Source organism: Loxodonta africana, chromosome 15 (genome assembly GCF_030014295.1).
Source record: "Loxodonta africana isolate mLoxAfr1 chromosome 15, mLoxAfr1.hap2, whole genome shotgun sequence".
In the NCBI taxonomy this organism is placed as follows: Eukaryota; Metazoa; Chordata; class Mammalia; order Proboscidea; family Elephantidae; genus Loxodonta; species Loxodonta africana.
In genome coordinates, this window is record NC_087356.1 from 25,167,392 (window position 1) to 25,180,555 (window position 13,164).

At 46.1% G+C, this 13,164-nt stretch overlaps 1 protein-coding gene across 1 annotated transcript in view; it reads right to left on the minus strand.

Moving 5' to 3' along the window:
• Positions 1–266: 266 nt before the first annotated feature.
• Positions 267–13,164, minus strand: part of TGFA (transforming growth factor alpha) — a 132,854-nt gene continuing 119,956 nt past the window's right edge. The window contains exons 5-7 of the mRNA XM_064269066.1: positions 8,941–9,090; positions 7,148–7,257; positions 267–4,958 (exon numbers count right to left, since the gene is read on the minus strand). Of these exons, the coding sequence (XP_064125136.1) occupies positions 4,951–4,958; positions 7,148–7,257; positions 8,941–9,090 (268 nt within the window). The 3' untranslated portion in view covers positions 267–4,950. The remainder of the gene's footprint in view (positions 4,959–7,147; positions 7,258–8,940; positions 9,091–13,164) is intronic.

A 13,164-nucleotide genomic window follows, 5' to 3' on the forward strand; every position in this document is an offset into this window, starting at 1 on the left:
TGCCTACAAATAACCCAGAATTATTTTCTGCAAATCAGTTTGTCTTCCCAGCCTGATCCCAGTGATGTTTGGGCAAGGATTGTGTATTATGTATTTTCCCCCACATCGGTCAGCGCACTGCTGGGCACACAGTAGATTCAATACTTATATTTTGGGGAAGAACTTCAGCGAATTTGGTTTCTTCAAGTAGACAGGGATCAACCATGGCTAATTTTTGGATGCCTACATTTTGCAAAAGATCACCTAATTTATTCTCAGAGTTCACATTTGTAGAGAAAAATCTTAATTTACTTCAAGCAATATCCCAATTTCATTAAAGAAGACTCGATCTTGAGTTGAGTTAGGAAAAAACAAACCAAAAAAAAAAAAAGAGTTCATTCCTTCATCCTTCCAAATAAGGTACAGTACAACTGGACAACAATGTACATTACTGGAAAAACACAACAACTGCATTTATATTGCTCACTACTCTTTAAATAACTATAATTCAGATATTAAGGAAAAGAACCGCTAATCACATTAACACATTACAGAAATCAAAATTAATTTACCACACAAAATAAATTAAAACATTAAATATTAACCTTTTCAGTGCAACATATACAGAAGTCGGAGTAACAAGTTATATATATATATATATTTATATAAAAAGCCTCAGGTTTGTTATAATAAAGGTAATGAAAAGTTGAACATTTCATAAGTGATTTCACTAGGAAGAGGGGTTGCTTTTCAATACTGTGTGTGTGTGTGTGTGTGTGTGTGTGTACACCACTAGATCTTTCAGAAAGCCTGGTAAATCCAGTGGCTAGAGAGAACAAGCTCTTAGGGTAGAACTTTAAAAACAAACATGGGTGTTTGCCTTGTTTCTGTGCTGTCCCCTTGGTCCTTTGGGCCTTTGATTCATCCCATCATCCCCTCACCTTGGCTGGGCAGGTTGGGAAGATCAAAGCCCAGACTCTACTAAGAGCTCTCATGAGGAGTGTTGGAGCCTAGTTGGTTCCTGCCAAAATTGCCTGGAGAAGCAACTTCTGGTGCACGTGCACGAGACAACCCTGGATAACCCAGCTTAAAGGTGCCGGGCAGTTTTCTCAACCTGAGGGTACAGTCTCCCAAGAAGCTCTAGAACCACAAACTCTCCTCCCTTACTAGTGTTGGTGGGTGCATGTCAATCCTACCTCCTCCTCCATTCTCAGGAAAAAGAATTCTGGGGCCAGTGTGCCCACCTCCTCTGCTGGGCCCAACTGCAAGCTCATCCCTTGCTTGGGTGCACGGGTATCCAAAATGGGCCTTGTCTTTCAGATCAGCATTGGCTGCTATTAATCTTCCCGTCTAGAAGAAAATGTTTCCTGCCAGTATGTTTAAAGAAGTCACAGCCTATAAAGCAGTGGGAAAATCCAGGCTCTACAATGGATTTGGAGGCCTTGTTTTTGAAAGGTGGCTTTTCATTGTCTCCTGAGACACTGGAAATGGCTGTGTTCCTACTGCGAGGTGTATGGCTGCTGACCAGGTCAGGTTCCCAGAATGATTCCCTAAGCATAATGAATACTCAGCTTTCCAAAGGGCAAGGAAATACATGGAACCTGCAGAGACGGATTAGGAAATGCATCTTTTAACCCAGGAAGGGAGCATTTTTACAGCTAACCAAAGAAGTGTCACTGCCATGAAATGGCACAGGAATCCAATGCCAATTGGCCATGGGGTTTGAAAAGAGAAATCATCAAGGAAGCAAGGCTCTCATCTCCTGGGGTGGGTACGCAGGTCCAATCCAGACTGCCTTGGCCCCAGCCTCTGCTTCCAGCCCTTTTCAGACCCACTGGTTTACAAATAACTGATTTGGAGGGCACTTTTTGGGAGGCACCCATTCGAGCATAGGTGTGCTGGCACAAGAAAGGAGGTACCATAGCTGTGACTGCTGGACACCCGGACCAGAGCCTTCACAGACACTAAATATGAAGTCCCCACAGGGAACCAAGAAGGTTTCCTCTGCTTCCATCATCTGCCCATCATCAACTTCCCTCCACCAGCAAGGGCTCTTGGATACCAATTACTGACACCGTCTTTAGGCTGAACATGGATCATTCCATCCATTAGGTGAAGAAAGCCCACTTCCACAAGACATTGTCACATTCTTTCATGCTTTTTTAAAGGCAATTAGAGCTCAAGCAGCCTCTAACAGACTGAAAAAAGATTTTCCTAAAGTGAAAATGTATGTGAACTCAAGTTAAAAATGAGGGATACTGCTCCACTTTCTTAGTGTCTCTCAACCAGCATCTCATGCTCTCAGGACAGTCTGGGGGGACAGATGTGTGTAAACAGGGGTCTCAAAACCAGTGTTAATGTGATGGGTCTCTGAGCTCTTAAGATGCTACAGTCAAGCCTTAGCCCATGTATCTGCTGCTGGGGAACTGGCCCAAGGAATGCAAACTTTTACAATTAAAACCTGAGTGCTGAGTCAATTAGATTGTTAGAAGGACCTGCTGGTGAGCAGACGCAGTTCCTCCTCTTAGTACTTCAAGGGCAGCATTGTTCAATAAAAGTGCCCAAGTTAAGACACGGGGCACAAGACTGTCTTAATTCTAAAACACAAAAATTCATAGAAATGGACTGGGGACAATGAATTAAGGAGAGGACAGCATTTTCTGACAAAAATTTCAAGCCAACTTGACATATTTTGAAAGTTTCATGATGTGAGGAGCTAGATGCACTGAAGGGCTTTTATAAGTAGAAATCTTTCATTTTTCAAATACAGGTTTACCCCACTATCCGAAAGTAGAGCATTCCTGTGAAACCTTTTGTAAACCCAAATGGCATAAAGCAAAGAAGGAATTACCATTAATTCATATGGGAGAATTTTTTCAGCATTCCCAGACTCAAAAAATAACCTACCAAATCATACCAGATAACACATAAAGCCCTTACGAGCTATCTTAGGCTTTTCTGATACCTCAGGACACATCTTGCTAACCGATGTACAAAATAAACTGAGGTAAAGCACACAGATGCTCACAGACACAGTTCGAACCTATGGCAGCTTGATGCTGAGATGTTGGGTGTAGCTTCCTGGAAAGGAGCTTGGCGATGCCACCCTCGCTGCTCGGGATGTGTGCTGCCTCTTTAATGGCTCCATGCAAAACAAACACTGAACGCTATTTCTGCTTTCACCTTTTCTTGTAAGAGCGAAAATCCTCTTCGGATTTCTTTCGGTTATCAAAAACAGGTACTAGTGTAGGTCTTTTGTAAAAGCAAGATGGCGTAAAGCGGACTTTTGAAAAGTAGGGGATACCTGTAGTAGTGATTAAAGAGTATCCTCACGTAAGGAGTTCAGACATTATTTCATTTGTTATTCTGCTTTCAAATTGTAATGAAAATTCCTAGGGATGAGACATCCACTGCTCATTTGGAGGAAACTGGTGCTTCCCACATACAGGCCAGAGGGCCTGGGAGGCCCAGTGGGTCAGAATGGACCCGGAAGCTCAGGAGAAAAGTTTTCTCCTTCTTTGAGGGGAAAATGAGACCCGCTCAGGAGAGATGGCGTGTTAGATTTTTTTGTTACTACAACCTGCATCCTGAATGGAAAGGAGAGAATCACTGAAATATTTCTCCAAATGCTTAAAAATAAATAGGAAAGTTAAATTTCTCCTTTCAAAAATAAAGCAACAAACCAAGCAAGCAACAAAATGGAGAATAAATGATTGGTTCCCTCTCTCACGGATTCAGCCTAAATACCCACGGCTCTCTGGGATTGTTCTACTTCTAAGCATACTGTCTCGGAGGGCTCACTAGAAGTTAACCAAACCAGACGCTGCTGAGTCGATTCCAACTCACGGAGACCCCGTGTGTGTCAGAGTAGAACTGTGCTTTCTAGGGTTTTCAGTGGCTGATTTTTTGGAAGTAGATCACCTGGCCTTTCTTCTGAGGTTCTTCTGGGTAAACTGCCGACCTTCTGGTTAACAGCCGAGTGCGTTTACCATTTGTACCACCCAGAGACTCCTAGAAAGTTACAAATTATGTTTCATAACCGAGCCGTGTAGTGTGACAAATGCCTTCTGTTGATTTTCTATCTGGACTGTATCCAGGGGATTTACCTATTCATCATGTCTTAAATAGCATGACCTCTGAACCCTAATCTTTGTTCCCATCAGTAACTCATTCGCTGGCTCCATTTCTGTACCCCTGGGTACCTTTGCCTGGGTCTCAGCTGTCCCAAGAGACTGAGCATTTCTCATCAGTGTAACCGCAATACATACATCATTAATGTAGAAGTCCAAAGGAGTTTTATGCTTTTTACACTGGCTTAAGAGATAAAAAATAGAACCATTACCCATCTAATAAATAAGACCACTCTGATGGTGGCAACAGCTTGGGAAGGTCTTCAACATCTTGAGTCTATAGAAGATGTGGGGTGGGTTGAGGGTCTGTATGACAGAGGGTCCAGCTCCTCTTATACTTGACGTCTTCACATAACAGTGAGTAGTTACCTTTTGTCCATCTTCCTCCCCAATAAGCCAATGAGAAAAACCTGTAACAAGTACAGGCCTCTCTGGTGTTGGGCAGGATGCTGTAAGGAGCAGATGATTCCATTAAAAAGAAGCACAGCCCAGGGTCCACGTCTGGCAGAGACAACTACACACAACTGGACGACACACTGACCGATGCACACCCCTTATCTACGTAAACAGGGTGTCCGCCTCTTTGCAGTTCTTTTTTGACCAGTTTTTACATCGTGGTCTGCTGATTTCTTTTCTTGGTCACACCAAATAACCCGCAGCAGACAGAGTTCTTCTCAGAGTTTTGAAGGCCCAAAAAGATAAAAGGCTGCACAGGCGATTTCAGGCAAAGAAGGAAGGATCTGCTGGCCTGTCCCAGGCATCCCTCACAGGGCTGTCCTGAGGAAGTCCTTTCTTCTCAAGTGGCTGCAGTCCACCTGGCTGAACTCCCTTTCTGGGCTCCTTAGACCACTGCAAGGAAGGAAAAACATGTTAATCACTGTGGGCCAGACCCCAGCCTCACTGAAAAAACAAACTGGGGACAGGAACTTGGAGATGGCATCAGCCAACATCACCAGGTTCTCAGGCAGTTAGGCCCGAGTCCAAATTCTGCTGGTTCAGTCTCAGAGGAGCAGCTTTTGAAACTGTGCCCAAGAAAGCCAGAAAGGATGACTGAAGTAAAGTGAGCAGAAGCAGAAGAGAACGAAGACACACCCTGTTGTGAGGATCTTAATTTAATTGGAGGTGATCCAACCGAGCCTGTGGCTGGCTCCCCTGCAAGGGGTGGCTTGGTGGGAAGTTCATGAGCTGGTCCAAGATTCTGGAGGCAGATTTGCTTCCCCTAAGGCTCTGGTGACATAGTGGTTAAGAGCTTGGCTGCTAACCAAAAGGTCGGCAGTCGAAATCTATCAGCCGCTCCTTGGAGACCCTATGGGGCAGTTCTACTTTGTCCTATAGGGTCACTATGAGTCGGAAACGACTCAATGGCAGTGAGTTTGGACCCACTTGTTTTTTCATTGGGTGGGGTCCCTAGGGTGTCCTCTGTGGCTGTCAGGATCAGGCAGCATGGACCTCTCCTCAGCAGCTCCTGAGTCCAGCTCAGCCTGGACTCTTCCTGCCCTGGTCCTTCCTGTGGTTTCTCTAAAGAAGGGGAGCATGCTGGCCCAGGGCAACCATAGCTGGGCTGCTCCAACAAGGCTTACATGTGAGTACCCAGTTCACTTATCCTTAGGTCCAGCAGGCCTGCTTGGTGCTACCTGAGGTCATGGAGGTAACTCATCATCTTGTGGGGAGGGGGCATCTCTGAAAGGTCGGATCCATCCCCAGGTTCAAAACTAACCTCTGTTCAAATGTGAGTAGAGAAGTGACAGTAACAAGAAACCTAATACTCCCTCCCAAACGACTCTGCTGAGGTGTGGACAAATGCTACAAAACTTACCTCAAAATTTTCTTTAAAAATTTAAACAATTTTTCTATTGGTAATAAAATATAAAGGAGAAATATTTACCTTTATTAGCTCAATGCATCCCCCCTCCCTTGCCCCAGCTGGTGGAAAAGACACTTGAGTAGGATCTTTAGAGGCTTGGTCCCATCCTCATTCCCTGACCCCTGATGCAACCCAAGCAGACCTTTGGCTGACTCAGTTTCCCTGTATCACTCACAAATCATTCTTTTAAGGCCATTATGAAAATTAATGGATTACCAGCATCAAGAGCTGTGGGGTCCAGCATCAACAGGCCGCTTGTGCACAATTATTACCATTACTGAAATGAAGAACAAGTAAATGATGCTCCTTGGCCTCCAGCTCCCTCCACGTCAGATTACCATGTGGTTTAAGGAACACGTGAGGGTTCCAGCTTCCCGGGTTCCTTACTCCCTACCCTTGCCATGCAGCCTTGACCTTCTGAAATGCCAACTGTTTACTAGAGAATACCGCCCCAGTATAGAACGGCCTCTTACAATTGTCTCCTGGCCCACTACTTCCTTAAATTTTATGATGGGCTCTATTGATCAAAAGAGCATCCCAGAGAGGCTTGTTGATGTGAGTGAAAATTTCAGGGCTTGTCTGGATAAAGGAGCTACTCAACTCCACGATCCCAGAGCTAGTGACACTCTGATGAGGGCTCCTGAGGTGCCAGTTTGGCCCCACATCCAGATGTCCAATCTCCTTCACGGGTGCTAGTGAAGATACTAATGCGAAAATGGTAAACTTAATGAAGATCCTACGATCTAAGAGTTTGAAAGGTCCTTAGAGACCTCTTCAAATCTCTCATTTTACTGAGGAGAAAGGGAAGCAACTTTCTTAAGGGAGAAAGAACGAGTATCTGTTGTGTGTCTATAATTCGTCAGGTATTTTATATCAGTACTCATTCAATCCACACAGTGGTCTTTTTAAGAGTATGAAAACTGAGGCCCAGAGAGGTTAAGTAACTAGTCAAAGGTCACACAGTCATCAACAAGGACAAAACAGCTCCGTGCTATGTAAAACATACCTTAGAATAAACTAAACCTGACTGGGGAGGATTAAACAACCTCCTCCTTTTTTTCCCCCTCTTCTTGCTTCATCCTCCAGGAACTTCTGACTTGGAGAAGGTGGTCATTTTCTCCACCCAACAGTGCCTCCAACCGGAGTAAAGGCCCCCTTCAACGCAGCCCCTTACCTGTTTCTGAGTGGCAGCAGGCAGTCCTCCCCTTCAGGAGGGCACTGGGCTTCTCGTGCCGGCAGATGAGGGCACGGCACCACTCACAGTGCTTTCGGACCTCACAGCAGCTGCAAAGAAGCAGAGAACATAGTCTGGGCAGGGGGCCTGGCAGTAGTGCCCAGCTGATGTATGTCTGCCTGACAGGCCTGCTGGGAAGCTCTGGGCTCTAATCCAGCCTCCTGTGGGGGCCTCCCAAGAGGGCGCAGCAGGAAGCTAAGGGCTATGCAGGACGGTGGCCCTTTGGGGCAGACAAAAGCACCTGTGGGCTGCTCTGAAGTACCAGCTGTGTTTCTGCAGTTCTGTTCTGGGCTCCAGCTTCCCCAGATGTCAGAGGTTACCAGCCACCCACCCAGCTGTTCCTCAATAAAGAACCAGTTGGGTAACTCCATGGATGTAGTAATGGCTCAGAACTATTGTCAGGACTGAGACAAAGCAGCTGCCTCAGGCTGGCAGGCTGGCAGGGCTCAGGAGGGGCCATTCATCAGATATTGCCAGGAGCAAAGCTGGGAACTCGGCCGGGCTGACCTGACCCATGGAGGGATCAGGGTCTGAGTCATGGATCTCAATGGCTTTGCATCTTGACCCCTTTCTCTGAGGACTAAAAGTCTCTAGTTGTGGAAAAGTCAACTTCTCTGTGAGCCTGTGTTGCCCAAGTACCACAAAATCAGAGTTATAAACGCGCCTGCCTCCCTCTTTGGGCAGGAACGAATGATTTTCAGAGTTAGAATGGAAACAGAATCAGGGAACCCAAAGAAAAGTAGAGGAGAAAGCGCTGAGACCTTGACTACCTACACAGACACTGCTGGCTATTTCCCCTGGGCTATAAAAAAAAAAAAAAAAAAAAAAAAAAATTTTTTTTTTTTTTTTTTTACCCTGTTTCTACTATTCTAACCTTAATGCACACATAACCTACGCAGCCACGGGCTGGGCCTGGGGGGTGCTTCCTGGCTGATAAAAGCCCAGAGACAGACGAGGACGCGAGCCTGTTGCCGGTCCAGGGTGGCATTTCACCACCCCCCTCCCAGCCTCTTGCTCGCCAGGCCCTGGTGTACAAAGCTGGGAAGGTTACTGGGATCTCTGGTCTTTGGGCAGCAGAACTGAGAGGGGGCCCTGAGACCCTCCCGTCCAACTTGTCTCTAATGAGTGGAAAATGTGAGACCAGAACACTCTGCCTGTGGGTGGAACCCTCCTGAATTGCAAAGTCCAGGCAGGAACCAGCTTATCCAAAGCTAGAGGAATCTAGAAGCCTTGGCCCCACAAGCCGGAAAGATCTAGAGGCCTTGACCCCATGTATCAGAGGGATCTAGAGGCCTTGATGCCACATGCCAGTGAGATCGAGAAGCCTTGACCCCATGTGCCAATGGGATCTAGAGGCCTTGAACCCACATGCTGTAGGGATCTAAAGGCCTTGACCCCACATGCCACAGGATCTAGAGGCCTTGACTTCACATGCCTGGGGGGTCTAGAGGCCTTGACCTCACATGCTCGAGGGATCTAGAGGCCTTGATTCTGGCTTCCTGTACTGCACACACCCACTGCTGGGGGACCCTCCCAGGATGCACGACCATTACACAGCCTGGCTGCCATACCATGCCAAGAGCCACCAAAGTTCCTCTCAGCTTTGCTGACACCCATCAGGCATCATAGCAACAAGCTGTGCCAAGGTGGCTCTGTTATCTCGGCATGCTGCAGACGTCCCCGGCAGGGACAGGCAGGCGGGACACCTGGTCTTAGAGGGAGCAAGTACTCACTGTATCAGCACACACGTGATGATGAGGATACCCAGGGCCACGATGGAGACTACGACCAAGGCGGTGATGGCCTGCTTCTTCTGGCTGGCGGCCACCACGGCCAGGAGGTCTGCATGCTCACAGCGTGCACCGACATACCCAGAGTGGCAGCTGGGGAGGGAAGGAACTTCAGCACACTTTCCAGACAGAAGGTCTCATTCCGCCAACTCCCCAGGGTAGGCTGGGCTGGAGGGACCCAACGCCGACAGGAAGAGCCCTGGGGCTCCTCTAGTCTTTGCTATTTGAGGTAAAGGTATCAGCAAAATAACGGCTAATTCTCTGCCATGGCCACTTCCTGGATGGGGAACCGTTGTTGTTGGATAACTGTTGTTATTAGCCTCTGAATGAAAACTTCCTAATGTGGGCAGACACCTGGGGTTGCTGTCCCATCGATGGGACCTCAGGTCATGGCCTAGGTGAGCTCCATGAATACTGTGGGCCTCAACTCCAGCTGGGAGATCCAGCAGCCTGTGGTTCAGGTTCCCAGGATTCCCCCAAGACCTCCCAGATAAAATATTTCTGAAAGAAAGAAACATCTAGGTGTTTTAAAAAAAGGCCCACAGGTAATTCTATTCAAATCAGAGTTGAGAGCCACCATGGTGGTTTTACCAGTAAAACCAATGGTTCTCAACTTGGCTGCTCACTGGGAACTACCTAGGGAGCTTTAAAAAATCCTGACGACCAGGCCACACCCTCAACCAACTAAATCAGAATCTCTGGAAGTACGGCCTGGGCATCAGTGTTTTTAAAGCTCCCTAGACGATTCCACTGGGCAGCCAAAGTTGAGAACCACTAGTCTAGACTTTTTGGCCTTGGAGTGGAGAGAGGCCTTTTCCCCTCCCCAGTCATTTATAATAATGGGGGTGCTATGACATGTAATTATTTATGACAGGAAAAAAAGAAAAGATTTTGTAACATACTTTTTTTTTTAAACCTCTCCAAGCCTCTACTAACATTAAAAAAAAAAATTAGCCTTATATTAATATTAATTATGCTGATTATTTTAGGAACAAGTCACGCAAGGAGGGCAAAAGGTCAGTTCACCTGGCCAGAAACGAATCACACCTGACTCAGCTGCTGCTGCCTTCTTTCTTTACCCAGCCAGGCACTGATTTTCACCTGGGCTGTATGTTAGAATCACCTGGGAAACCTTGGAAAAGGCCAGGGACAAGGCCATACCCCAGAGACGCTCCATTGGTTGGTCTGGGTACCCAGGTGATTTTAACTTGCAGCCAGGGTTGAGAACCACTGAGGCAGAATGATCATTTAAGAACACAGATCAAGAACCCCTAAAGACAAAATCTACCACTTCCCCTCTCTCTCTCTGGGCATTTTTTTTTCTGGAAAATGGGCCACCTCCTGCAGAGTGGGGAGATAACGCACCTCGGTTTATGAAAGGAACCTGAATAAACTAGGAGGTGTTCTGTCACGAAGGGGAACGGGACATGTATAAAAGTAAACATTCTCTTCTTCCGTCTGACCATCAATTTCATCTGTCAGCAGTGGGTTTGGGGACTCAGTGACTGCCATTGGCTAAACACAAGGTTCTGGAATGCTGTTTTGTCTTCCTTATTCTGAAAATGAGGCTTTGGAACCACGTTCAGGCTGTTCCTCCCCTCCCCCTGCCCTTCTACACACACACACACACACACACACACACACACTCACACACACTCACACACACACTCACACACACTCTCTCTCTCTCTTCCCCCGCCCCCGCCCTTCTAAACACACAGTGTGAAAGAAAGGAAGGAAAGAGTGTGGTCAGGAGTGATTAGGAGGTTGTCTGGGCTGCAGAGAGAACCATCTATGGCTGTAAAGAAAAGGCAAAGTGCCTAGCCATGTAGGTTCCTTGAAGTCTTTTATTTGCGTTACTGATCACATCTGGAGGGTGCTTTGCTGCTTTTCTTAGGAGCAAAATCTGGCTGGAGGCTTTTTTTAATCTATCTACTAATTTTTAATTGTACTTTAGATGAAGGTTTACAGAACAAGCTAGTTTCTCATTAAACAGTCAGTACACACACTGTTCTACGGCATTGGTTAGCAATCCCATGACATGCCAACACTCTCCCTTTTCAATCTTGGGTTCCCTGTTACCAGCTTTCCCGTTCCCTCCTGCCTCCTAGTCCCTGCCCCTAGGCTGGTGTGCCCCTTTTGTCTCGTTTTTCTTTATTGCCCTCCATTTTAAAAAGAATAATCAAATGATCTATGAAATGCCTTTTATTTCTCTCTGTTGCAGGTTTTCCTGTCCTGTCGAGTTGCTCAGTTTCTTCCTTAAGTTTCTATTTCACCTGGTTCATGGTGCTCATTTAAAGTTTTTTTTTAATGTATTCTCCCCAACTAGAAAATAAATGTTCATTATAAGCAAATTGGGAAGTATATAACATTATAATAAAGCAGAAAAAAAGAAAGCAAAGAAAGGCCACGTTATCCTCCCATCCCCAGCCTCAATGACAGTCCAAACAACATGGTTCTTTCCAGTCTATTTCTACATAGTTTTTAACATAGTTGAGATTCACACTTTCAAAAATACATAATTTTGTGTCTTTTTTCTCATTTAGTATTTCTCCACCACTTCACTGTGTCATTAGAAAACTCTTGCAGACATCATTTAAAGCAGTAATTTATGTACCACAATCTGCTTCACTGAACTGTTAACATTTAGACCATATCCAATTTTGATATAAATAATGACACAGTAATTATCATTGTGCACACATCTTTGTTTGCATTTCAGATTATTTCCCTGGAACAAGGTTCAAGAAGTAGGAGCAACATGGCACAGACTCTGAAACCCAATTGCCATGGGTTCAAATCCCATTCCCTATTTACTGCCTGGGTAAGCTTGGGCAAGTTACTTAACCTTCTGTGCCTCAGTTTCTGCATCTTTAAAGTGTTATACTAATAAAACCTACCTCATAGAATTACAAGCATTAAATGAGTTAATAGCTTGTGAAGTGTGAACAACATTGCCTTACACTAAGGAAGGGCTGTATAAGTGTTTCTTGAAACGTACAAATAAAAGGATGGGAACATTTTGTTGTCCTCATATACAGTGATATACTCTTCTGGCCCTGATTTTTAGCCAAGTCTTTTGGGGTAGGCCCCCAGATAAAGTCTTTAATATGGGGGCCAATGACCAAAATGGTTTCAGAAATATGTTTTACCCCAACTTGCCTTTAACATGGAGGAATTCCACAGGGCTGGGGTAGGAATGGAAACCCTGGTGGTGTAGTGGTTAAGTGCTGTGGCTGCTAACCAAAGGGTCGGCAGTTCGAATCTGCCAGGCACTCCTTGGGAGCTCTATGGGGCAGTTCTACTCTGTCCTATAGGGTCACTATGAGTTGGAATCGACTCGACGGCACTCGGTTTGGTTTGGTTTTTGGGGGTAGGAATGGGAGGCAATAAGCCCACAGACTTGTATATTGGGCTAATCCTCTTCTTAGTCTCTCAGGAACTGGACTGTCCAAGTCCTATAACCTCTCTGCTCCAGAGGGGATAGTGGGTTGGATGGGGTAAGGGATTCCTTTGCAGCTTTGATCCAAGGAACCCCCTGGGACAGCCACGGGGTTTATGGTCTACCCTACTGTCACAGCTCCTTTCAGCATGACCTCACGTGATCCCAGCGATGGTGGTGGTAAGAGTGGTGATGATGATGATGATGATGGTGCTGATGGCAGCTGCAATGGCAAACACTGGGACCTGGGCTTACATGTTCCCTGGGGCTAACAAAAAGAAACTGAGGCTTACTGAGGCTAAGTCACTTGGAAGAGTGACTCAGCTAGATGTTAATTTGGGTCTGTCTGACCACCAAATCCATACCCTTAACTGCTAAGTTATGCTACGTAGAGTCTGACCCTCAGTTTCTGCTTTTGGTGGGGCAGACAGACAGAACGAGAACACGTGCTTTCTTTAGACAGGTGGGTGGGAATGATGTCATCCCTCCTCAACTCCTGCACCCACCACCTGCTCTTTGGTGAAAGGATATTAGAGCTACAGAAAGTGACTCAAATGGCAACTAGAAAACCGCTCACAATCCTGATCTCTCAAGAGGTGAGGCCTTGGTCAGCCTGCTTGAGTACTGATGGCGGTCCTTTCTCTTCCGAGTTCCACTGGAATGTAATGTGGCCAAGGCCATGCGGAATGCTTTCCTTGGCTGACAGCAATATGTTTTCACACTCT